The following is a 27,889-nucleotide window of genomic DNA, read 5'->3' as shown; positions in this document are numbered from 1 at the left end:
CTTCCTGGCCAGTAAAGGCGACCCGTTTTATTTACTGTGCCAATTGTTTTTTTTTTTTATATTTACTTAACGTTTTGTAATTGTAACGAGTATTTTTAGGAATGAGCATTTTGTGGTATCAATAGTTTCGATTCCACAGCGTAGATGCACGCTCGTAGGTTGGCACTACGAGAGCGGAGGAACTACGCCGACCACAGCGCCCTCTAGCCGACGCTGTGGGGCTCAACGAGCGCCGTTGTGCTTTCTGCGCAGTTAATCAAGAGCAGACGACCAAGCAACTTAGCTTCTACTTCGCAGGGGGCTGGCCATTACAGACTTTGCCTTTGGTATTTCGATGATGGTTTGTCCAACTACTAGTAACTGTCAGCTTTGATATATGAACAGCTTCGTACCTACGTGCTCATCAAGCCTAATTTAGGTGTATGTCTGACTAATATTCTCTATTAAATGTGCTTTTACTTTGCATGCAGTACCCAAGTGCTTTATCTCACCTGCTCCTACTCGCTTCCTTCATTCGGCTTGTTTTGCAGATCACAGGATCAGACACACGCGCCGCCTCCCTGGCGGGATACAAAACATTTAGTTTACGTGGCCGAACGACAGTAACCTTTCGCTACTAGGGAGTTGAAAGTGGCAGTGACGCTTTGTGAACGTGGTGCCGGGAGAAAGAACTGTGAAGGAGTGTAAAAACGGAAGGAAAGAAACTGAACCGTTTCGGTTGATAAAGAGGAGCGATGCTAACAAATAGAAACGATTCAGATGTTAAACCCTTTTATGTTTAGTCACTACCGGTTTCACATTACTTGCACCTGTATCTTCATGTGCATAGTTGTGTCATCTCATGATTATGGAAATAGCCAGTGATCACAATCGGTACCATCAAATACATTATCGGCAAAAATGGTGTGCCCTAAAAGTATTTATATATGAGAGAGAACGGTCCTGTAAAATCGAAAATCACCATGTAGAGGTGAACGGTGACTATCACAAGTTATCTAGGTGACAGACGGTCACCTAAAAACATTTTCCCGGTGGGCTGTCACCTCGATAGCACGTGATAGTGACCGTTCACCTCTACATGGTTGCTTTTAGTTTTAGTGGACTATTCTCCGTCTTTTCTTTTACTTTCAGGACATACGGTTTTTTTGCGGATCGTCAATTCCTTGTAGTGACTATCAAGAGTGGGCCTTCCCGTAATATGTTATTTATATCATGACTTGGCTCCAATTTGCACCAACGGTGCAGCCGTAAGTGATGTGGGAACGGTAGTGGGTAAGAATAAAAGGATTTTACAGCTGAAGCGGCTATATTTTTAAAAAAAATATTATTTGTGGTTGCTGTGACTGCCCGAACTATAAAGTTATTTTTTGTGAGATTAGTTGGAGAATGCTGTGCCATTCTATGATTGGGGTAGGTGCAGTAGTGCAACAGCATGCAGCAGACTTGAGGAAAAGTAAGAGCATTGGGCCAAATATTAGTCTCTCCCTTAGTACTCTGACTGCTTTGTAGCATTGTAAATGTCGTCTAACTGGTACAATGCTAGCGTCGAGACCTCCAGCTCTGTCTTACGGTATGGCAGGGAGTGTTATTTGTGCCAGTGGTTGTATGAAATCGGCAGCGTGACGGACTGACGGAAATGAGCTGTGGTGCTCGGACGTCCGTGTGACCACACTAGGAATAAATTTCCCCGATTTTTTTGGCCTAGGAGCCCAGGCAGTCCAGTGTGTCCACAAGTAAGGGTATTTCACTCCCACCCGCGTAAAACGTCGGAAGAGCAGTAGCTTTAAAGAAATTCTAGCCGATAAGCACCAGAGACAAGTGTTACGCCTTATCAGTTATATTTGTAAGTTGAAGGGGATTACTGCTATCAGCTGCAGTGAGGTTCAGTTTACATATAATGATTCACAGCTTTGGATTCATTCGCATTCATACAGTTAAATTTGGTTTCAAACACTACAGGAAATAGAGCCGTGCTGCGGCTCGCGTTGGTGCTGTTTGTAGATTTCCACCCTCTCTTGGAGGCCAGACCGTATCCTCTAGTTGGCATGGTTGCGGTTTTGTCTTCTTCTCGTCTTGACTGGTGCCTCTCATTTCGCAAGCGTTGCCTGTCGGCTAGTGGCAGCAGGGGCGGTTATCGAAATGTAGTAACTGTTGCCCTATCTTTCTGGCAACGTCGTTGTTTTTGCATGTCGTGTGAGTGAGGCGGTTCGGTTGGGCACTCAGGGGGAGCCATGTCCGCGCTGTGCGAGAACATGACAGGACCGCTGGCAGCTGCCATTGACTGCCAGATGGAAGGGCTGTGGTCACGAGGGTGCACGACCTCGTTGTAAACCAGATCCTGAAGGCTTTAAGATCAGTGCATTTCAATTCAAGTAGAGAAACCTCCACCATTGTGACATCTCGCGATTCTCCAGTGACTTGGGTTCGTGTTTCTGCTCGTAGTGTAACCTAGGCGAAAAGCAGCGAGTGTAGTGCTTGGTGAAAGCGGATCTGATTGGCTTTGCTTGACTTCTTATTACTAATTATTACGTTCAGCTTGTTACAATTTGTTATGTTCAACCAGCGGTATTTTTCCTGCCTGGTGGCCGCTAACGCCCCTGGGAGTTAGTGTATGTAACGGTATTGTACGTTTCCTCGCGTTGCCGCTGCTGTCCGGTGAGACGTGTAGTTTAGACAGCATTCTTGATTGTAGTTTGGTAGGTGATTCTTCTACTCTGGTGGTAATGATTCCTTTCTCATTCTGGTCGCACTAAGCACAGTATTCTGGGGGGGGGGGGGGGCGTAGTGCACTCCGTCGGTTCCGGCTTTCGCCTGTTGTTCCATTCTTGCATTTGCTTTATTGGACGCTAGGTACCCTCAGAAAGATTATCATTAGTCATTCGTGAGACTGTCACTAGTCTGAGTTACCGTCCTGTGAAGTGAATGCAAGTCTTGGGTGCCCATCTTATCACTTGCGAAAGTGTTTCTACCCGGACCTTATCAGAGGTCGATTCCTGGAGCACCGTCTGTGACTGGTCCTTGTGTTTTATTATTGCGTTATTTATTTATAATACCTTGTAATACCTACCTAAAAGTTTATGTATGTCTAGTTAACAGTTCCGGTCGCCTTTTGGAATAAATCTAGCAGTGTTAGGGTTGTGTTACAAGGTTACCATCTTCTTATTTCACCTGTTTAGTTGTCAGTTGCTTGTTTCTTTTATTTAACCTTTACTGGTATTTGATGTTTTACAGTAGGTTTCTAATTTTTTTATATAATTTCCGTTCCTGGTGTGTAAGGCATTCAGCAATGATTGTGATCATTTGCTTAAAAAATCGATATTTGTATTTTAGCAGTAAGCCTTAAAACCTTATTTGTTTCTCAATTCTGCTACGGTCGCAGGTTCGAATCCTGCCTCGGGCATGGATGTGTGTGATGTTCTTAGGTTAGTTAGGTTTAAGTAGTTCTAAGTTCTAGGGGACTGATGACCACAGATGTTAAGTCCCATAGTGCTCAGAGCTATTTTGTTTCTCAATTTCATACTGTAGTGTCCATTAATTTCTATTTAACAAAAAGTTTGTTTATTGAAATGACAGTGTGGCAATGACGCAATAGCACATTACATAAAAAAAAACATACCAGTGTTCGGACTGTTTCGTGTCATCCCGCCCGTCTGCTGCAGGTGTTCGCGCACCTTCCTGGATCGACGACTCTGTTCGACTACGTGGAGCGTGACTGCGTGCCAGATGAGCTGGGAGGCACTGCTGGACCTGTTGATAACTTTTCCTGTAAGCAGCTCCTCTAAAAGTTCACCGAGCAAATTCATCAGTGACCATCTCACTGATTACCTTAATTATTTCAAATAACCAATAGTTGTTTCAGGGTGCGAAACAGATTACGTACAGAATGAGATTTTCACTCTGCAGCGGAGTGTGCGCTGATATGAAACTTCCTGGCAGATTAAAACTGTGTGCCGGACCGAGACTCGAACTCGCGACCTTTGCCTTTCGCGGGCAAGTGCTCTACCAACTGAGCTACCCAAACACGACAAGACGAGGTACTGGCAGAAGTGAAGCTGTGAGGACGGGGCGTGAGTCGTGCTTGGGTATCTCAGTTGGTAGAGCCCTTGCCCGCGAAAGGCAAAGGTCCCGAGTTCGAGTCTCGGTCCGGCACACAGTTTTAATCTGCCAGGAAGTTTCAGATTACGTACAGGTGTCTGATTTCTTATTCAACAGTATCTTTGCCAACACTGCTTTCATATACTAAACAAAAAGTATCTCTTTGCAATGCTCAATGCGTTGTATTTTAATGCACAGAAGGCATAATTTTTGTTTTCTCACATCGTAGAAAACATCTTCTTACGTTTGTTCGTCTCATGGAACGTCTATTTCAGGGGCAGCCTAGAATTCATCTCGCAATCCACGCACTTGTTCGCAAGCTATAGAGTATCTGCGTGGATCCACACTTCCCACACATCCACACCTCAACGTCTGAGTGTTAGGATGGGGAGGAGGGGTAAACAACGAACGCTCCGCATTTAGATAGCAATGAAGTCGCATTGCATGCGGCTTGGTCAATATGAGATATTTGTCAACAATACAGATCACAAACGAAACAGATATCCAGTATTATTTTATTATTTTCGGCACACTAAAGACGTAATACAATATTTATCTTATACAATCTGCCGGCATGCCAACAGATGCGGAAAATTTTACAGATATTCGCACTCAGGTTTCCACGTAATAATGACCTACATAGCGTCGTAATCGAAAAAAACATCTTTCACATACATATGCTGATAGAAACAGCATAGCATTTTTGCCACCCTATTATGGAAACTTGAAAACTCTACCTGAGGAAAACAATGTAGCCCCCCCAAGGCAATTTTAACGTGAAGGGATTTGTCTTTGAATCGGGAATCACTGTGAAGATCAATGAGCTAAATCTTCACATGCATAGGATCGCTTTCGACTCAAATGGCAAACAGTCTCTGAAACAGATGTGAGGTTGGCAGCGTCCTAAAAACATTTAATAATTCTTGCATGGCCGTAACAAATTCTTCAGACCTCACGTTAGTAAGCTTAGGGAACTGGACTGTGTTACTCAGAATTTGTCCTTTGAACAACGCGACTTTCTTTTTAAATTCATCCCCATCAAATGGGCGTAAAAATGATAGCAGTGAATTTTAGAAAATAACTCGCCACTACTGTCATCTTTCATAAAATAACCGAACACGAAAATCAAATAGGAAAAGTCTGATTCACACAGTGAATTAATAACCGCGCACTACACAGAGCTACCGAAATTAAATACTGACACTGTCATACGAATTTATTCTATAAATTCAACCATTCATCACTGAATTAAAAGCAAAAAAAATTAAATAATATTATAGGCACTACAACTGTAAGGAATAATTGCCTAACTGTGTTTAAGACTTATTAATGGTAACTGCAACCACCCTGTCACAATTAGTTATCAGTCAATCCAGAATGAACACAATTCAAGGACTGATCGTTGGGCTGTTCATTTTTCCTTCCTTTTTCTTTCGCAACGGCGGTCGTGCATGAAGTGATTCTCCACTGCCGTCATATCACTGGCGGTTGAGACACGAAACAAATTTTTTTCTCAAAATTTTTAATAAAATGTATGTTTTCCACTTCTCCCTATAATCCCATCACTCACAACACTTTGATATTCATTATCCTATTTTTATTTTGAAAGTTGTATTTATTAAATTTCGAATTAATATTTTAGTGGTCAGTAAAAATGCAAGTAGCTAGACCGTTAGAATAGTGTTAGAGCACTGGAACTACTTTCAATGCGATGAAACCCATGTACGTTGTTCTTGAAAGAACCATCTACTCGAACACCGCAAAATGCAAAATGAATGTGACTATTCAAGAAAAATTACTGTAACCTTTTGTTAGAGAGCCTCTTTCACGTAAATCTGTATTTTGTTAGTTTTTATGATGTCACATAGAAGAACAGTGTTACGTAGCAACTTTGGTAAGAACAATGTCTCAAATTACCTTTTACGTACATACAGGAATGCTACTGAAACCCGGAATGGTTGTATAAGTTTGAAAGCTAAACCTTTCCCTGTGTTTGAGACAAACTTAGGGAGATGATCAGCCGTGAGTGGCTGCTGGAGAAGGACAAGTACATGTCAGACGAGAGCAAACGCCCCGCCATGGACCACGATGGCGACATCTACGGCATCGCAGGCTCATTTAAAAAATTGTCCGTGGATTGAAACACAACTCTTCTTTTGAAGACAGAGACACGACATTCTTATACACGTATACATATTCTACAGGATCACCTGTAGCCAATAAACTGAAATAAACTATTGTCTACTAAATCTCGTAATTCTAGTTCCTTTTTCTTATTTACTTATTTTGTCTTTCTTTACATATTGTGTGAATAATGATAATGGTTTATCATTAAGTAAACATCTTCATCAAGACTACGACAAACTCTTCTAGGTATAATCAGCACAACTGCCTTTCTAGAGTTGCCAACGGTTTGAAAGATGTGGTTTTTGTTTCTGTAGGCCTTCATATTACGTTTTGGCGTAATGGTGGGATTCAATATTACCACAAGGACTGTGTGTTCAAACTTGTGTATACGTACGCTTCTATCAGTATTTTTTCAGCTTATGAGATACATTACAACAGTGCATAATAGTGTCTGATTTACCAGATACGAAGCAACAGTTTTCTCACTTTTACTCTCAGATTGTCATACATTTTGTGCTCCTCTCTTTGCTAGTATCACAGTTTCCTATATGAGCTACTGCAGGAAATGGACAGAAATTTCAAAAGACCGAAAACACGACACATTGCCACGCATAGTACGTGTAGGAAACCCATTGGCCTTCAAAATAGCTTACAGTCTTCTCGGAACGGATAAAAGCAGTTGCTCTACGGTTTTCATGACGATCCTTTATCATTCTTCCTCGAAAGTAGTGACAATTTTGGAAACCATGATGGAGGTAGAGGGCGACCACTAACACTTCTCCTCACAGACATCCACAAACGCCATAATAATGTTAAGATCCGGAGGCTGTGGTGGCCAGGGAAGTAGCAATAATTCATCCTCATACCCACCAAGACACTTTAGAGAACCGTACTGTGTCTAAAGAAGGTGAGTAATGGAGCGACACAATCATGCAATATTTAATTAGGATACGTCCACACAACCAGAATAATTACTTTCTTCACATAAGCTAACGTTTTAACTACCGATCTTCCTGTGTTCATACAGCAAATGAGAGAACTTAGTACTGCAGAAGTATTTCTTTTTATCTGTGTCTTTATTGTGCATGTCCTACAGGATATTAACAAGCAGTTGCAAAGTTATACTCCAAACGCAATTGCTGTCACCTTGAACATGTATCTCTGCTGTCAAAACATAGCACCTTTAGTAAACAGATTATCTGCGTAAAAATAGCCTGTGTCAAAATTGCCTGCGTAAAAACTCGACAGCTGACGTCCTGTTTAGGGAATTAAGTTTTCGCTGTTGCAATAGGTGTATCTATGACATTGAGTGACAACATTATTTCGTTATTTCATGTAGGTAGTGCTTCATTTTAGCTACAGCTATCAAAAATGTATATCACTGTCGCTTGAGAAGTAGGCGGCGTTGCACATTTTAGTATAAGTTTATTTTCATTTCGTAATTCATTGGTTCAAACGTAATTTTCGTCATCAGTTTCGGCATCTCGAGCAAGCAACGTCAACTTTATTCAAGATGAATCCGCATTGTTTATGGCACTCGAATTTCATAGCAAAAGGTTTGGAGAATGGTGTACTCACGAAACGCACTTGGCGTAAAACGTGTAAATATGGCAGGAAGATAACTTCCTACCACTGCTACTATAATTACTGTTATGAGGTGGTTCCTTGCACGCAGCAACAGTTGCTATGATGATCGTTAAAAACAAAATACGATTGGACAATTCCTAGGACAAAAACAAATGGCACACAAGATCTGCAAACAGTTTACTGAGAATTATTGATAGAAGTTTTGTAATACTTAACTGCACTCTTAGGACTGTGATGTACACTGTATTGGTTTGATTGGTTTCTCTTTAACCATTGGTACAGTGCACGATAACTGACATCACTGTTATTAGCCCTCTTGTTTCCGTCTTTGGTGGCAACTGTAGCTGAGTGCTGAGATGCTCGCTGATACACTATCCTGACACTTTTTCACGATGGTCTAGATGCACAAACAGTTAGGTGGAACCTTCCATCTGATTACACTAATGAGCCAAAACATTATGATCACCTAATTAATATACTACTGGCCATTAAAAATGCTACACCACGAAGATGACGTGCTACAGACGTGAAATTTAACCGACAGGAAGAAGATGCTTTGATATGCAAATTATTAGCTTTTCAGAGCATTAACACAAGGTTGGCGCCGGTGGCGACACCTACAACGTGCTGACCCGAGGAAAGTTTCCAACCGATTTCTCATACACAAACAGCAGCTGACCGGCGTTGCCTGGTGAAACGCTGTTGTGATGCCTCGTGTAAGGAGGAAATGCGCACCATCACGTTTCCGACTTTGATAAAGGTCGGAGTGTAGCCTATCGCGATTGCGGTTTATCGTATCGCGACATTGCTGCTCGCGTTGGTCGAGATCCAATGACTGTTAGCAGAATATGGAATCGGTGGATTCAGGTTGGTAATATCCAACGCCGTGCTGGATCCCAACGGCCTCGTATCACTAGCAGTCGAGATGACAGGCATGCTATCCGCATGGCTGTAATGGATCGTGCAGCCACGTCTCGATCCCTGAGTCAACAGATGGGGACGTTTGCAAGACAACAACCATCTGCACGAACAGTTCGACGACGTTTGCAGCAGCATGGAGTATCAGCTCGAAGACCATGGCTGCGGTTACCCTTGACGCCGCATCACAGACAGGAGCGCCTGCGATGGTGTACTCAACGACGAACCTGGGTGCACGAATGGCAAAACGTCATTTTTTCGGATGAATCTAGGTTCTGTTTACAGCATCATGATGGTCGCACCCGTGTCTGGCGACATCGCGGTGAACACACATTGGAAGCGTGTATTCGTCATCGTCATACTGGCGTATCATCCGGCGTGATGGTATAGAGTGGCATTGGTTACACGTCTCGGTCACCTCTTGTTCGCATTAAAGGGACTTTGAACAGTGGACGTTACATTTCAGATGTGTTACGACCCATGGCTCTACACTTCATTCGATCCCTGCGAAACCCTACATTTCAGTAGGATAATGCACGACCGCATGTTGCAGGTCCTGTTAGGGCCTTTCTGGATACAGAAAATGTTCGACTGCTGCCCTGGCCAGCACATTCTCCAGATCTCTCACCAACTGAAAACATCTGGTCAATGGTGGCCGAGCAACTGGCTCGTCACAATACGCCACTCACTACTCTTGATGAATTGTGGTATAGTGTTGAAGCCGCAAGGGCATCTGTACCTGTACACGCCATCCAAGCTCTGTTTGACTCAATGCCCAGGCGTATCAAGGCCGTTATCACGGTCAGAGGTTGTTGTTCTGGATACTGATGTCTCTGGATCTATGCTCCCAAATTGCGTGAAAATGTAATCACACGTCAGTTCTAGAATAATACATTTGTCCAATGAATGCCCGTTTATCATCTGCATTTCTTCTTGTTGTAGACCAGTAGTGTAGCTTGTCTTTCCGACTTTGAAATGAAATACGTCACTTATGTGTAATAGTTTGTTTTTTTTTTGTGGTTTTAGGGCGCAAAACTTCTATGGTCATTAGCGCCCAATGTGTAATAGTGATCCCAAAGTTTGTTGGTAGGTTTGTGAAGGTATGTGGCATTAGATTTCTAGGAACAGGTCTTGTAATTCCTCTAAATAGCGGGCCGCTGGTTTGCGTACGCAGCGCTGACACCAATTACGGACACAGATGGGTTCCGTGTGATTTACACAAGGCGAATTTGGTCAGCGACACATCAGTGTTAGTTCACTATGATGCTGCTCAAACTGTTGTAGCACGGTTCTGCCTCTGAGACACGAACAATTATATTTCTAGAAAATGACATCGTCGTCGTCGAACAATAAAGCATGTAGGTGGTTCGCAGCTGTCAGAGTATCTTCGAATATTACTACAGGTCCCACGTCAGAGAGGGAGAAAGTCGCCCCACAGCATAATAGTGCTCCCACCGGCCTGCGTCCGTGGAGCGCTACACGTTTCTAGCCGCTGTTCACCTCGATGACGGCGTTTGTGGAGGCGATCACAAACCTAGTGTAGCAAAATATGTGATTCACCCGAAGGGCCGACATGTTCCAACTTGCCAACGGTCAAATCCAGATGGCCCCGTTCGCACTACAATCGTGACTGATGATGTCGTCGGGTCAACACGTCAACATGTGCGAGTGCTCTGCTGCGGATCTCCAGGTTCAACAATGCACGATGAACACTGTGTTCCGAAACACTTGTGCGTGACCAGCATTGTACTCTTTCGGCAGAGACCACAGATCACCATCTATCTGCTTTACAGAGCAGATAATCCTCCAAACCTCCTGTTCTCGAAGAGTCGTAGACGTCCAACCATTTAGCGCCTAGTGGTAGTTTCATTGTCGTACCTCTTTTAGCATATGCTCACGACAGTAACACTTGAACATTCGACCACTTTCACCATTTTAGAGATACGCGTTTGCAAGCTCTGCGTAAAAAATAATCTGTTCATTATAAAAGTCGCTTATGTCAATTATTTTCCCCATTTGCAGCCCATATCTTCGCTAGAGTGATCCCTCATCGCTGTCTGTTCCAATTACATACATTTGTTAGTGCATCACTTGCCCGCAACTCCACTAGGTGGCATCCACCGATGTGGTAGGCGGTGGTTATAATATTTTGGCCTCTCAGTGTATATTTACTTTTATGGATTTCCACATGAGGTCCATTTGTATGAAGTAAAACGGATATGTAACGTAATTAGTGTCTTGTGTGTCCTCCGTGGAGTCTAGCTACGCAGTGTCTGACTCGTCGGCAACTGGGCGCACGCCCATGTAGGCTGCATCCCGTATCCTCTGGGAGACACCGTAGGTGATGTTGCCTTACAGTGTCCAGATCACAGTAAAGGTCTGAAAAGAACAGTAGAAATGTCACTGTTTCTTGCACTGGCTTTGAAACAGTTTAGTTCCTCACGTGACTGAATATTGTTAATCACTTTCTGTTCGGTCCTAACCACTCTTATTGACTGTAACGCTTTAGTTAGTTGAGAAATGAAGTACAAGTATCTTGACCCGGCACGCACAGACAGCAGCTGTTCGACATTCTGTTTGTATTAAGGGATCGCGGACCACTCAACAGTCTAGCATCAAGGACAAGCGCACTCGCTGCTCCGAGTTCACATTGACAACAGACTTTTCTGGAATATGATTTGCACCAGCTCTACCCAGTACCTGACGGACCTCGTCATATCACATTAACATTATCTTTCAACTTCCGCAGTTATTGACTGCATAATCTGAATCTATGTCTTTTCTTATAACACTGCTGCTCTCTTTCCTCCCTGTACTACCTTGTAAAATATTGCCTGGTGGCTTAGAATATGACCTACCAACGCCCCTCCTCTGCAGGTAAGTGTCTTTCACGTATTCTTTTTGTCTCTTGTTCTTTTAAGAGACTTCATTTATTTTATCACTGCTCTCCTTCTATAATGCACATCAAAGGCTTAAATTTTCTTCTATTTGGGATTTGCAGTTACACACAGTTCTTAGGTCCAGACACACATTCTCAGAACCCACTTTTTCAAATTATGGCCTGTGTAGTGATTAACAATATTGATTTCACCTCTTCCAGTCTGTTTCTCAAATACTCCTTGCTTTATCCGTCAAGTGTAATTGTGCTTCAGGTATGGTTGAAGACCTTTACATCCTCTAGCATGGTGTCCACAGTTTTTACGTTTATTATGTCACAAACTTTCTGGATCAGTTCAGTAGTTTCCTCATTGGATATACATATTCGTTCTCAGTCCTTACATCGTGTTCGTTTGAGATTTCATACTACTCATCCGGCCTTGTGATGTTTCTTCTCCCTGTTATATGGACCATGAAAGTAGATCAAAGAACGATAACGCAGTTTTTCACGGTGACATTCTAGAGTGTTTGTTTCTCAGGTTTCTTACAACTTGTCAGTTTTGTTTGTTAACTCAAGCCTTCTATGCGCTCCTCATTGCCATCGGTTAACTGTCGTATTAATAGGTTGTGTGGTACTCCCATACATCAAATTGGCCGAATTCTATCATGGGGACATGACTTATGCCTAGACGTTACGATGTCTGTAGTGGAGGCCTATCGGAAGCGATGTTGATTACCACAGAGGCAATGTAATGGTTCATCATCGAATTACCCTTTCCATGCGCAACCATCAGTACAGCCGCTGCCCCCGTTAAAGCTGTTTCGAGCCGTGATCTCATCGGCGTTTTGGTAAGAAAATTTCAGTCTGCGCCCTCATGGGATAAGATTTTAAATGTGAATCTTAGGATCGAAGGCGCTTAGGGCTCATAGGAGCAATAAAAATTGGGGCACATATGAACTATCACTTTTCCCTCGCACAATACACGGATGGAACAGGAGTGAGATGGCATAAAACAAGAAGCACATTAGTAGAAAGAGTAGAAGAGTATACAAAACGTTTCATTCGCTGATGAAAAAGTAGGAACATAAATTATCAGGATTTCAGCACCAATAATTACAGAACGCTGAGTCTCGTAACCGCATAAATACTTGGGAACGAATCCTAGAATTTAACAACGATAGTGATGAAGTCTTCGGCGTCGGTTAGGAAACTCTCCTGAGTGTTCGCTTCAAATTTCTCACTTTGTAAACGTTAATACAGGTTCCCAACAAGATTTAAACCACGCTGTACTGGATGCGAGCCCGATTTTCTACTACTATGTCGCTTTTTTTAACGGTCTCATTCTTCGTCTTCAATCCTTCTTCCCCTCTCCAGATTAACGTACTACCGCGTTGAATTCAATATCCCTGGAAAGCGAAGTACCTTATTCCATGTTCCTTGCCATACAAAGGTCACTATGCGTCATCGTTTAGGATTTCTAGTTTATATCTAAGTTCTTGTAATCGGTAAATTAGAAAGCGATAAAGAACTATAAGAAAGAAATAAATAAAAAATTACAAGTCTTTCCTTAAAGCCAATAAATGCCACCCTTTTGGTTGAAAAATTGTAAAATGAACTGATGTTTTAAAGTAAATCGGTCAACATGTTATGTCTACATTGTCCTTTTTGTATTTTGCGTTGTATGATGTAATACTCAACTGAATTACTTCTACTTTGTCATAATTGACTTCTCTTCCTTTTTTCCAGACATTATAACGAATCCAAAACTAACGAAAAACTCAATAAAATACGCTGTCCACTAAATTCCCCACAATGTCACTTCATGCTTTGTCGCTAGTGCTGTACTCAACAATATATTATAAAAAAATTGCAAAAAGCTGTATATCTTTATTGGTCATGTTTACATTGCGATGCTGTGTGGTAGTATGTAGCTTAAAATCTTCCGAAACTGCGACATGGTCGCGAATTGAACAGTGACCCGAATATAGAATAAATTTCCTTTACTTCACGTCTATGGTCACAATTTTTTTGTCTTCAGATTACCGGTTTCGGTCTATAGTGACCATCTTCAGATCTGTTCTATGAAGTCATGTCCTCATATACTGGAGCCATAGCGGCTTGCCAATATGACTCTAGTATACAACGACATGTTTTTATAAAACGGGTCCGCCGCTCGTGGTCTCGCGGTAGCGTCCTCGCTTCCCGAGCACGGGGTCCCGGGTTCGATTCCCGGCGGGGTCAGGGATTTTCACCTGCCTCGAGATGACTGGGTGTTTGTGTTGTCCTCATCATTTTATCATCATCCAGGAAAGTGGAGAAATTGGACTGAGCAAAGATTGGGTAATTGTACGGGCGCTGATAACCACGCAGTTGAGCGCCCCACAAACCAAACATCATCATCATCATCATTATAAAACAGATCAGAGGATGGTCATTATAGACTGAAAACGGTAGTATGATGACAAAAAATGTGTAACCATACAAGTGAAGTAAAGGACATTTATTCCAAAAATCTTCCTTGCATCTGATATCTTCTGTCAGGATGTAAAGCATCCTATGTCTATTACGGTAATTCACTGCATTTATTTTCATACTGGAATACGGAATGTCATCCGGATGCAGAATGTCTGCTATTGTGATACTGTTTGGTGCTATCCTGCATAACGTCCTAAAATATGCCTAATGCTTGGGCAGATGTCCTTTCCTTTTTCGCACACAAATCTGTGTTCCTCATTATGCACTGAACCATGCCACTTCAACCGGCAATGAGCTCATTCGGTCCACTATTTAAGTTCCTCACCAACCACTACGTCAGTTCATTTAATGTGGGAAACGTAGGTCCAACGTGAAACCGAACAAGACTGTTGAATAACGTACGAGAGCGGCAGCTTTCTTTCCAAGCTTTTCCATCAAACACTTCTATCATTTCAAAGAATATTTTTTCTTTGGAAAGTGCCATTAATGATATGACAATCATAGTAGTATATTCGTGGTGAGGTATAGTAAGTAATCGATAAATTGATGGCGTATCGCAGTGATCAACACTGCAATGCATAAACGAACGCATCGCTAAATCAATATCCAGTCAACTGTATCTCGACTATACCGAGCCACGAATATACTACTAATATTATAATTATTATGGTTGTTTTATTCCGAGGAAATCGAATTCATTGAAGAGGTACAGGAGTTTGGCTGAATATTGGAATAAAGGATGCAGAAAATGAAGAGATTCGAATGCAGTACGGGTAGACTACGAATACCTGGCCACAGCCTATACCGTCTCAGCCGATGGTTGACAGCTGGCGCTCTTTTATGGAGTTGAGCAACATCTTAAATTCTTCGACCATAGATTTATTGAATACACCTCAGCGGCGTTTGTTACATGTAAGCACGTACTAAAATTTTGCAGAAAATGAGAAATTCGAATAGAAATTATCCAAACCATCTCCGATTGTTTCATCTTTCCCTTGTAAGCATTATGAAAGAAAATCGAAGTTATAATTTCTTTGACTGAGTTTCAAAAGCGATTTCGTGAACTCGGAGCAATCGTTTTCATCTTCCGAAAACCATGCTCCACCGTGGGGTCGGGTTTGTTGGTGCGGTGGTAAAGTGCAAGCTTGTAGATTGTAACGTCGTGGGTTCCAGTCCCTATTACACACTGAAAATTTTCAGTCTGCTCTTACGATATTCTTCACCTCTCAGTGACGTGAAGATAGTCTAGGAACGACGTGTGGTTTCGATTCCATGAAAATTGTGTGCTCTTTGCCTCCCTGGGGTAGCTATCGTGTGCGCAAGTCGCCGAAGTGGTGCTCATACAACTTGTAAACAGGGGGCTAAACACCACTCTTGAGGGACACGTAACCATTCATGATATTAGAATTTACTTTCCATGGTTGGTCTCCTAAGCTCTTATTCTTGCAGGCTAATGGATACCTCACTGCCCTTGTGTAACGCCTTCATGGAGTCCTGCTTCTTATGTTTCCATGTTACACAATTGTTGAATTGTTTCCGGCAGCGTTTCACAGCCACCTTAGATGGCGATAAGAGATTATTTGTGGTCAACGACCACACTCTCATTAGAAAATTTCAGTGTCATGATGTCGTGATCTATCCATTCCCATGGAAACAGAAGCTGTGAACATCTGCAATATATCCTATATCCTTCGACAAGTACTTTGGATAACACAAGAGGTGACGTCGTTTCTCGTAAGCAGACTACTTTGCTTCGTCCGATATCAACCACAACTGGATATTTTCGTAATTTCATGTGGGTATTTTCATGATTTTGAGTTTGGTGTTACACCATACCGTTGATTAAAAGCCAAAACACAATCTCCACAAACACGACTGGCTCGGTGAATATTTGAATAAAAGATCTCTGTACATTTTCTACTGGACATCGAATGCTCTACAGAAAAGAAAGAAATGGAGTGGACAACATGAGTACTATGCTCTCATAAGAAGCAGCTTGCTTGTGACTTTGGTTTTCCCATTGACTTTCTTTTCAGAGTTAATGTAGTGTCTTCTGAATTATAGTGCATACCCCTTTCAATTTTGAATCAGAATTTCTAGGGCGATTGCAGCTGCAAATTCCATTATGCAACTTCCAGACAAGCATTGTTTTTGTAAATCACTTTATAGTGAAATTATTATGTCGCCCGTTATGCTAGTTTACTGCTCCATGCTCAAGCAAGGTTTAAACTTGAGAAGGCGTTTGTCTACTTTCCCTCTTCGTAGAGAAGACACGCGATGACAGAATCCGTTGTTGCCACCTCAATACTATCAAGGCAGTGGAAAGACCTCCCATGTATTTTTCACGATGGTCAATAGCTACCATCATTTTAATGCAAGGTTCTACTCCAAATGGTATGCTCTTGTGTTCAACCTAACAGCGAATACAGAATCATTTATAGCAGTACCTAAGCTTTAACATGGAATTAGAATGATGGTGCAGCTGTGCATTTTTCATGTGTACTAATTATTGACAGAGTTGAAAGAAGCAGTTACATAGATTGTATGTCATCTTTCATAATAATATTAAGGACACCACATTATGACACTGATAATTACGCCATAGCGAACCACCAGGAGCCCAGATCTAAAGCCTCTTGAACTGTGATCTGTCATTCCGTCACCGAGTACAATACAGAGATCAGTCATAGAATATTTGAGCCTGACACATGCTCGTGTTTCGTGTTTCTGAATTAAATCTAGTGGTGTCCTAGCCTCATATACATGCCTGGACAGTGCCAGATCACGTGAAGAGCGGTCATGAAAAAAGGTTCTCTCTGTTGCTCACGTAAGAGGTCACCAGAGGTTGTAAGTAGGCTGTTTATGTTTTCTTTCTGTAAGTAGGCTGTTTAGGTTCTTATATTGGTAACGCCGCCGCCACATAGCGGTCTCTGTATGAAAATGAAATCACTGGCTGTGCTGTGTGCAGTCTGTGGCTAGTTTGCATTGTTGTCTGCCATTGTAGAGCGGCAGCTGGATGTGAACAGCGCGTAGCGTTGCGCAGTTGGAGGTGAGCCGCCAGCAGTGGTGGATGTGGGGAGAGAGATGGCGGAGTTTTGATAATTTGTAATACTGGATGTCAATTATGAATATTAAGGTAAATACATTGTTTGTTCTCTATTAAAATCTTTCATTTGTTAACTATCCCTATCAGTAGTTAGTGCCTTCAGTAGTTTGAATCTTTTATTTAGCTGGCAGTAGTGGCGCTCGCTGTATTGCAGTAGTTCGAGTAATGAAGATTTTTGTGAGGTAAGTGATTTCTGAAAGGTATAGTTTAAAGTTAGTCAGGGCCATTGTTTTGTAGGGATTATTGAAAGTCAGATTGCGTTGCGCAAAAAATATTGTGTGTCAGGTTAAGCACAGTCGTGTATAAATTTTTCAATGGGGACGTTTCATATGGCGACCCTGCCAGGATACCTCACTGGAATCTTCTGATTTTTTTCTTGTAGTTTGTGTATTTAGTGTAGCTTTTGTTTATCGCTAGCGCATAATTATAGAGAGAATTTCCTTGGTAGTTGTGGTTTTTCATTGTTGCACAGTAAAACAGTTGTGGCATGCATGTAGATTTGCACCAAGTATTTCGCAGCTGCGCTTGCAATTAACTAGATATTATTTTCAGTACTATGTTAATGTGTTCTCTTATTTTTGCTTTTCAAATTGTGCTTTTCTGTGTTATCATGTGAAATATTGTGACAATAATGGCGTGTGAAAAACGTAACACTCGGTTCCAAAATAAACTGAGAAATAATAGTGAGGACGAGCATAGCTTATCAGCACCACTGTGTAGTGAATTAACAGACATTCGAAGTAGTAATTTGGTAACTGTGCATAGGGAGATGGAGCGGGTGGCAAATAATGGTGTAGACAGTCAAACAGGTAGTGAACAGGGAAGCATTATCGATCGATCGGTCGGCAACAGCTCGCCTCAGGAATCCGAAATGATAGGACACAATTTTGTAAATACTGTAGATTCAGGTTTTGCGTCCTCACCGTTTTCTCAAATGAGTCAAGACACATTTCCTGCTTGTCAAAATGTGAATGTTGCCGGTGAAAATGCACAATATGTGAGAAGTTGGGACTGTTGTGTTTGCATGTGTGTTAATAATTCAGCAAGGGACTGAATAACAGCTTTGCTGGTTCGAAGAAAATTCCAAAAACTTTGTGAGTGCACAAGTGGTGATTACGGACTTGCTATATTAACTGCAAGACTCTTCAATGGTGATTGTGCACCCGCACAGTCACAACAGATGGCTGCTGGCCATCTCTACAAGGACTACAGTGGGTCTACACCTTTGCTGACACACCAATACCATTATTTCTACAAGGACTGCAGTGGGTCTGCACCTCTGGTGGCCCACCAATACCACAATCTCTACCAGGACTACAGTGGGTCTACTCTGTGATGACCTACCTACCAATATTCGTCAGAACTTCGAATGACTCTGCTGTGGGTTTGCTCCATTGTGGCCCATTACCTGTCAGCATGTCAAGAGTCAGCACTGTCTTTCCGTTGGAAGGACACCACTACTTCTTCAAGACTGCATGGAAATCCACTACTTCTGGGTGCAATTTTTTTACTAATGAGACTTTGTGAAAAAAAACTGTAATTACTATTATGATGATCAGCACTGTCTTTATGGACTGTGAGAAAATTTTAGCTTTTGACCAACATTGTATCAATAAGTGTGTGCATTTTATATCTTTGTTACTATAATTGTGAAAAATTTTTGTCAAATCTGTATTGGCCAGTGCCCAACACCATTTGTAAAAATTTTTTGTGGGGGGCATGGGGGCTATGTAAGTAGGCTGTTTATGTTTTCTTTCTGTAAGTAGGCTGTTTAGGTTCTTATATTGGTAACGCCGCCGCCGCGTAGCGCTCTCTGTATGAAAATGAAATCACTGGCTGTGCTGTGTGCAGTCTGTGGCTAGTTTGCATTGTTGTCTGCCATTGTAGAGCGGCAGCTGGATGTGAACAGCGCGTAGCGTTGCGCAGTTGGAGGTGAGCCGCCAGCAGTGGTGGATGTGGGGAGAGAGATGGCGGAGTTTTGATAATTTGTAATACTGGATGTCAATTATGAATATTAAGGTAAATACATTGTTTGTTCTCTATTAAAATCTTTCATTTGCTAACTATCCCTATCAGTAGGTAGTGCCTTCAGTAGTTTGAATCTTTTATTTAGCTGGCAGTAGTGGCGCTCGCTGTATTGCAGTAGTTCGAGTAATGAAGATTTTTGTGAGGTAAGTGATTTCAGAAAGGTATAATTCAAAGTTAGTCAGGGCCATTGTTTTGTAGGGATTATTGAAAGTCAGATTGCGTTGCGCAAAAAATATTGTGTGTCAGGTTAAGCACAGTCGTGTATAAATTTTTCAAAGGGGACGTTTCAAGGTGTTCTTCTACCGTCGCTCCGTGATGACTCTCCTACCGTCCCAGCTATCAACGCTTCACAGTATTCCGATTCTACATCTATGGAATGGGATTCCATTAGAAAGTTTGTGCACCACGACCACACAGCGAATATTGTAAACAAGGAAAAGTGTAGTATTGGTCATATAAAATTTAAATTGTTTTGTTTTATTTTTTTTATTGCTTATCGATTCCCAACAGAAAGTGACCATATTCAGTGCTAAGATAAAATAAAAACACAGAGTCAAACCTAATCTATTAATGCACACACATTTTACAATATAAGGCATTGAGTTTTACAAGGTAACATACCTACCAAGACTAACTCCTGTGGACTCATATAATCATACACAAAATGTAACTTTAAGCAGGTGTTTATCGTGAAGAACATGCGAACTAGCAGGTAAGATTCAAACTGAGCCAACTGCCTACAAAAACTTACGTAGCTGGTGGACACGCCCTCTCTGTACGTAAGAAAACAATAGGTTGTACAGAGCTTTATATGAAACAGACTACAGAATTGTAGAGTTAAAATATTGTAAGTAGGCTGTTTATGCTTTCTTTATGTAAGTAGGCTGTTTATGTTTTCTTTATGTAAGTAGGCTGTTTATGTTTTCTTATTGGCAACGTTACGTAGCGCTCTGTATGAAATCACTGGCTGTGCTGTGTGCAGCCTGTGGCTAGTTTGCATTGTTGTCTGCCATTGTAGTGTTGGGCAGCGGCAGCTGGATGTGAACAGCGCGTAGCGTTGCGCAGTTCGAGGTGAGCCGCCAGCAGTGGCGGATGTGGGGAGAGAGATGGCGGAGTTTTGAAATTTGTGATGAACTGCTATATATATTATGACAATTCTAAAGGGGATGTTTCAATATATTGCCATAAAAACATAGTGCAAGAAAATATTCATTTACTAGCGCTAAGGAGGACGTTGAATGGAATTACAAGCAATATCGAATTGCTTATGGGCCAATAGAATAGCGTTTTCTAGAAAAATGTGTTATTTAAACCATGATATCACCAAGAAAACTGTACCACACATTTAAAATACATATATTTGTTAACCTTATTATACAAACATATGTCCATTATGAAAAATACAGTAACATAGTTCATGTTATGAATCCTTGGAAGTATAGTGAGAACCACGTTAGCAAAAGAAGAGCGTACAGATAAATTGCATGGAAAGCGTTCTCATATTGTGAGCAACTACCCTGGCACTATATAAGCCCTCACTCGAAAGTGTGTATTATTGCCACTGAGCTTAACATCTATCGCTGGTTCCATGTTGAACTCCGGAGGTGCCATCGGTTTATTGATTTTCTCCATGGTGATATAGTCCCTCCCCCACTGCATTATGATGTAAATCTCAGTTGTGTCTATTGTAAAATGACACATATGTTTGTGCATTGATCGTTTAGGTTTGACTTTGTGTGTTTTTATTTTAGCGCAAAAGATGATCACTTTGTGACAAAAACCGATATGCAGTAATAAAAAAAGTTCTCAAATTTATACGACCAATCGTTCAGTTTCCCTTGTTTACTACATTTATGACGCCCTATCTTACAGTCTTATCACATTCTAACGGGACATTACTGAGGAACGTAATGGGGGGTTGAATGCATGTTTCACTTGTAAGTAGGCTGTTTAGATTTTTATATTGGTAATGACACGTAGCGCTCTGTATGAAAATCACTGGCTGTGCTGTGTGCAGCCTGTGGCTAGTTTGCATTGTTGTCTGCCATTGTAGTGTTAGGCAGCGGCAGCTTGATGTGAACAGCGCGTAGCGTTGCACAGTTAGAGGTGAGCCGCCAGCAGTGGTGGATGTGAGGAGAGAGATGGCGGAGTTTTGAAATTACATATATTATGACTTGTGATGATATTAAGGTAAATACATTGTTTGTTCTCCATTACAATCTTTCATTTGCTAATTATCCCTACCAGTAGTTAGTGCCTTCCGTAGTTTGAATCTTTTATTTAGCTGGCAATAGTGGCGCTCGCTGTATTGCAGTAGTTCGAGTAATGAAGATTTTTGTGAGGTAAGTTATTTGTGAAAGGTATAGTTTAATGTTAGTCAGGGCCATTCTTTTGCAGGGATCTTTGATAGTCAGATTGCGTTGCGCTAAAAATATTGTGTGTCACTATGTAAGTAGGCTGTTTAGATTTTTATATTGGTAATGCCACGTAGCGCTCTGTATGAAAATCACTGGCTGTGCTGTGTGCAACCTGTGGCTAGTTTGCATTGTTGTCTGCCATTGTAGTGTTAGGCAGTGGCAGCTGGATGTGGACAGCGCGTAGCGTTGCACAGTTAGAGGTGAGCCGCCAGCAGTGGTGGATGTGAGGAGAGAGATAGCGGAGTTTTGAAATTACATATATTATGACTTGTGATGATATTAAGGTAAATACATTGTTTGTTCTCCATTAAAATCGTTCATTTGCTAATTATCCCTACCAGTAGTTAGTGCCTTCCGTAGTTTGAATCTTTTATTTAGCTGGTAATAGTGGCGCTCGCTGTATTGCAGTAGTTCGAGTAATGAAGATTTTTGTGAGGTAAGTTATTTGTGAAAGGTATAGTTTAATGTTAGTCAGGGCCATTCTTTTGCAGGGATCTTTGATAGTCAGATTGCGTTGCGCTAAAAATATTGTGTGTCAGTTTAAGCACAGTCGTGTATAATTTGTTCTAAGGGACGTTTCATATGTCGACCCTTAGTCTAGGATATCTCACTGGAATCTTCTGATTTTTTTTGTAGTTTGTGTATTTAGTGTAGCTTTTGTTTATCGCTAGCGCGTAATTATAGAGAGAATTTCCTTGGTAGTTGCAGTCTTTCATTGTTGTACTGTAAAACAGTTGTGGCAAGCATGTAGATTTGCACCAAGTATTTCGCAGCTGCAATTAACTAGATATTATTTTCAGTGCTATATTAATGTGTTCTCTTATTTTTGCTCTTCAAAATGTGTTTTTCTGTGTTATTGTGTGAAATATTGTCACAATAATGGCGTGTGAAAAACGTAACACTAGGCTCCAAAGTAAACTGAGAAATAATAGTGACGACGAGCGTAGCTTATCAGCACCACTGTGTAGTGAATTAACAGATGTTCCAAGTAGTAATTTGGTAATTGTGCATAGGGAAATGGAGCGGGCGGCAAATAATGGTGTAGACAGTGAAACAGGTTGTGAACAGGGAAGCATTATCGATCGATCGGTCGGCAACAGCTCGCCTCAGGAATCCGAAATGACAGGACACAATTTTACAAATACTGTAGATTCAGGTTTTGCGTCCTCACCGTTTTCTCAAATAAGGCAAGACACATTTTCAGCTTGTCAAAATGTGAATGTTGCCAGTGCAAATGCAATGCCGAAAAGAGTAGAGGAACAGTTTCCAGACACTAATGCATTGTTATTACAACTAATGCAACAAATGGAACAAAATCAGAGACAAACACAGCAACAGTTAGACACAATGGGACAAAATCTTCAAAAGTTAGACACAATGGAACAGAATCTTCAAAAGTTAGACACAATGGAACAAAATCAGAGACAAACACAGCAAAAGCTGCAAAAGTTAGACACCACACTTGAACAAACACGTGAAGATTTAACTACTGAGTTACATAACATTGAATCGAAATGTCAAAAAGTCTGTAATGACGTAAAAACACAAATTTGTGAGCATTTTCAGCCTATTTTTTCGCGGCATGAAAATGCATTACAGAATCACGAAGCAGCCATAAAAGAACTGCAAATCATTGTTCATGAAAATCATGAGACCTTGCAAGCTAAAATGGACTCAGTTGCATCTACCGATTCGGTTTCGCAACTTGCAAAATCTCAGGAAAACTTAAAGGACACAGTAGAAAGACACACTGAGGAAATGTGTTCACTATCGGAGAAAGTAGCCGAACTTTCGGATCAGGTCACTAACTTATCTACAAAGGTAGATGATGATCTGAATGACACAAGACCTGTAGCCATCACTGACACAGAAGAGTGCGAACAAATTAGGAAATTCAAACAAAATCAGAATCAAATTAATACGCAACACCAAAGAGAAATCCGGGAAGTACAAGATCAGCTGACACAGGTAATACAAGAATTACGTATTTCAGAGGCCACTCGCGCTCCAATACGGGAAGAGGGACATACAAATACGAAACAGCCACAAAATAATAACACAGGGCATTTCGGAAGTTATGAAAGAAATTGGCAATGTGCACCGAATTTTGAGATGGAACCGCCGACACGACGTAACAATGACCGATATGCTACTCGCCGACACGATGATTTTGACTATAAGCTGTTCATTACTACACGTAAATTCAAAACGTTTAAGAATTCTGCCAACGACATTCATCCACAAGCGTGGCTCCATCAATTCTCTCATTGTTTTCCTCCTAACTGGTCATTGGAGTACAGATTAGAATTTATGTGTGGCTACTTGGAGAATGAACCAGCTGTAAGAATGTGATCGGTCATTCACGATTGTCACAGTGAAGGAGAATTTTATCATGCCTTCCTCTCAGCGTATTGGTCTCAAGCTACACAAGACCGAGTAACACATAGCATCATAATGATGAAACACTTCGAACAATCCGAATTTTCCAGTCTTGTGAAATATTTTGAAGACATGTTGCACAAGAATCAATACCTGTCAAACCCATACAGCCCCTCAGAACTCATCTGTATTTGCTTAATCAAACTGCCTGAACATTTACGACATATTATTTTAGCAGGACGTTGCAAAGACGACATTGAAGCTTTTCAGGGACTGTTACAAGAATTAGAAATTGACACAGACAGTCGCGGGATGCGAAAACAGGAAAACAATCACTACAGGTCACATCTGTCACAATTCCGCGATGACAGAAATAATACACGACAAGGCTATTCTTACAACGTAAATCGTGACCAAAACAGACACCACCCGTATGACAACCACTGGCAGAGTAATAGTTACAGAGAAAGATCGCATTTCCGTAGTAATGAATATGACAGAGACAATCATAGAAACAGAGAATTTGGCAACCAGAACTATTATTATCACAGGAGACAGAATAACTTCAGACGCAACGGTCAAGCGCGCAGTTACGATTCAGGGAGAAATTCTCCACCACCTGACCGACAAACAAGAAACTATGTAAACTACCGACAAAACGACAGACGTGAATTTCATCAGAACTGGCGGGTTTCTAACAGAGCTGGGCCCTCTCGGCAAGGCGAATGTGTGGAAGTTAGGCCTCCTAATCCCAGTAACGACGCGCGGCAACAAAGAGACAGACAATGACTCGCACCGCAGGCATACACGTGCGCCGGCTGGCTCCGAGAAAAATAACATTATATCTGGTACTGCTAATGAGATTTTAATGCAACATTTTGGTTTACTTGAAAAGACATTCTGGATTTAAGGTACTTTCTGTGAGATACCAGATGAGACAATGGTTAGTTTATGTGACAGCTACACGATTTTATCACGACGCTACTAATGAGTGACAATTTACAATGTTGCTTTTGCGGTGTATCTGTTTTATATCTGCACAGTTTTTCTGTATTTTTCGGGAAAGTAAAACATGTTTTAGTAGTAACTTTTGTGGTACAGCTACAATGAGACAGCCTTTTCTGTAGCACAACAGTACATTACAGCACAGTACTTTCTTCATCACGGCAATAAGCGTAATAAGTAAGATATCTATACGCAAAGCATTTCACTTTTGTTTATCATGAGGTAAGTACATTGACTTCTGCAGAACTTAGGTTTTGGAGGACGATAACTACGACACTTCCACAGAGATTATCTTACAGCAAGACGCACATTTAGCACTACAGGACACGTATTTGAGTGATTAATTTTGTACTTAAAACATTTATTTTTAAAGATTTTTGAATTACAAAGAAAGTTTTCCGTGATACATTTCATTCCATTGCTGTAATCTGTAACACCTGAGGGTATAATTACAATAATCCTCAGGGGGGTACACGCTGACTTTGTGTATCATGTGTATGGCAAGCACAAGGAGCCCTAGCTAATATGGTATTTGCTTATACAACTTTACACATCGGTACCATATTTCTCTAACACAAATTACACAGCTATCTGATCATTTAACTGAGTGAGACAAATTTTTTTATTATGTCAGTGACAGATGTTTACGTGATTACACCGCTGGATAACTTCACACTTACGAAATTGTATTTTGTCTGTACTTTGTGAACTGTTCATATTTTTTCGGAACCATTGTGATACTATGAGAGCTTTGAATGATGTATTTGGTATGAGATCATGATTTTTAAAGTACGTTTGAGGCAGATGACACTATTAAAATGAGCAGAGAATATTTTTTATGGTTTGAAATTATTGCAAAAAGCTACGACTTTTTTCAGATTTGACTGAGGTGTTATGATGTTATTTTTACGACGATGATGTGTATTATGCTGTTGAGGTATGTTTATCTCAATAAGATGATGCTACCATATATGAGGAATGTGATTACGTGTTTATATGTATATGAATAATGAATAGAAGGTAGGTACTCTTGACTTGTGAAAAAGGATGTTGGAAACCAAGAATCGTACTTTAAGAGTTATGGAATGTGTGTAAATGCGTGAATGTATCACAATGCCGGCGAAAATTTTTTGGACACTGTTATATTCATAGGATTTTGTTTCTACACATTAGCAACGTAAATTCTCGACCTGTGAAATTTTTATATGAGACTGTCACTGTAGCGGAAACTGCTGTCGTAAATATTTCCATAAGAAAGTTAAGTGACCACCTGCACATGCGTCGTCAGCACACAGCTGTGTCAGACACCTGGAGAACAAGCCATTAGTGTGAGTGCCTCGTCAGAAGCACAGGTAAAAAAAAAGAAAGGGGAGGCCATTGTCAGCGCTACTGACATTTCCTTGTTGAAAGCATACTGTGGAGCTCGTAATTTATGATATTTACTGCAATGCCTAATGAAATGACGAGAAATATTTTTACATCTGCACATCTGATTACGACAAGCGTCTTTCTACGAGAGTTGAGAGAATTTCCACTAACTTATGAAATGTCACATGACTATTGAATGATATTTTTATGCTTTGGTTTGTGTAATTGCTTATTTCATTTGATATTTGGTTTCCAGCTGTGTTGCAGCATTGCTTTTATAAAATAAAATGTATTTGCTAATGTGAACACTTTCTGTCAACAGATCCATTAAATAATAATTTTGTAATCCACATTCTTTAAAACAGGAGCACTTGTAAAGGAAAGAACAATTAGAAGGGACTAGTAACAGTAACTGGACACATAATATTCTTTTCAAGTACATGGTAATATTTATTTTCACAATAAGTTGTTGTGGTGCACCACTTTAATTACATAGACATTAAGATGTGAATATACATTTTCCTTTTCTGCATTGTTGTTTTTACTGTAATATTTTTTCTGCTTGAGCTATGTCATGTTTAGGTATAAGTTACTGCTGTTTGCCAGGCATAGTGTTACTGAATTTCACTTTGTGTTACTCTTCTAAGCTTATTTTTATTGTTTGCTGCGCATTGCCTTATATTAGTTGTAATATTGCACTTGCTTTGCTAATTTATTCTGCTAGCTTTGAAAATTTGCATTTTTTGTCATTGCTGTTTGTGATAATTTGTTATGTGATGCTGCATTGCCTCGTCCCTTGGTATATATATCTGAGCTCAGTAGATTTAAGTTAGCTTAAGAGGGGTAAACTACACTCCTGGAAATGGAAAAAAGAACACATTGACACCGGTGTGTCAGACCCACCATACTTGCTCCGGACACTGCGAGAGGGCTGTACAAGCAATGATCACACGCACGGCACAGCGGACACACCAGGAACCGCGGTGTTGGCCGTCGAATGGCGCTAGCTGCGCAGCATTTGTGCACCGCCGCCGTCAGTGTCAGCCAGTTTGCCGTGGCATACGGAGCTCCATCGCAGTCTTTAACACTGGTAGCATGCCGCGACAGTGTGGATGTGAACCGTATGTGCAGTTGACGGACTTTGAGCGAGGGCGTATAGTGGGCATGCGGGAGGCCGGGTGGACATACCGCCGAATTGCTCAACACGTGGGGCGTGAGGTCTCCACAGTACATCGATGTTGTCGCCAGTGGTCGGCGGAAGGTGCACGTGCCCGTCGACCTGGGACCGGACCGCAGCGACGCACGGATGCACGCCAAGACCGTAGGATCCTACGCAGTGCCGTAGGGGACCGCACCGCCACTTCCCACCAAATTAGGGACACTGTTGCTCCTGGGGTATCGGCGAGGACCATTCGCAACCGTCTCCATGAAGCTGGGCTACGGTCCCGCACACCGTTAGGCCGTCTTCCGCTCACGCCCCAACATCGTGCAGCCCGCCTCCAGTGG

General features: G+C 41.3%; 1 protein-coding gene across 1 annotated transcript in view; it reads left to right on the top strand.

Annotated features, from left to right (window-relative positions):
* LOC126188721 (uncharacterized) overlaps positions 1–6,236 on the top strand; it is a 49,554-nt gene extending 43,318 nt beyond the window's left edge. Inside the window, exons 4-5 of the mRNA XM_049930329.1 lie at positions 3,660–3,765; positions 6,094–6,236. Coding sequence (XP_049786286.1) covers positions 3,660–3,765; positions 6,094–6,236 — 249 coding nt within the window. The remainder of the gene's footprint in view (positions 1–3,659; positions 3,766–6,093) is intronic.
* Positions 6,237–27,889: the final 21,653 nt, after the last annotated feature.

The sequence above is a fragment of the Schistocerca cancellata genome, chromosome 5, assembly GCF_023864275.1.
Source record: "Schistocerca cancellata isolate TAMUIC-IGC-003103 chromosome 5, iqSchCanc2.1, whole genome shotgun sequence".
NCBI lineage: Eukaryota > Metazoa > Arthropoda > Insecta > Orthoptera > Acrididae > Schistocerca > Schistocerca cancellata.
This window is presented reverse-complemented; position numbering and strand designations above follow the sequence as displayed.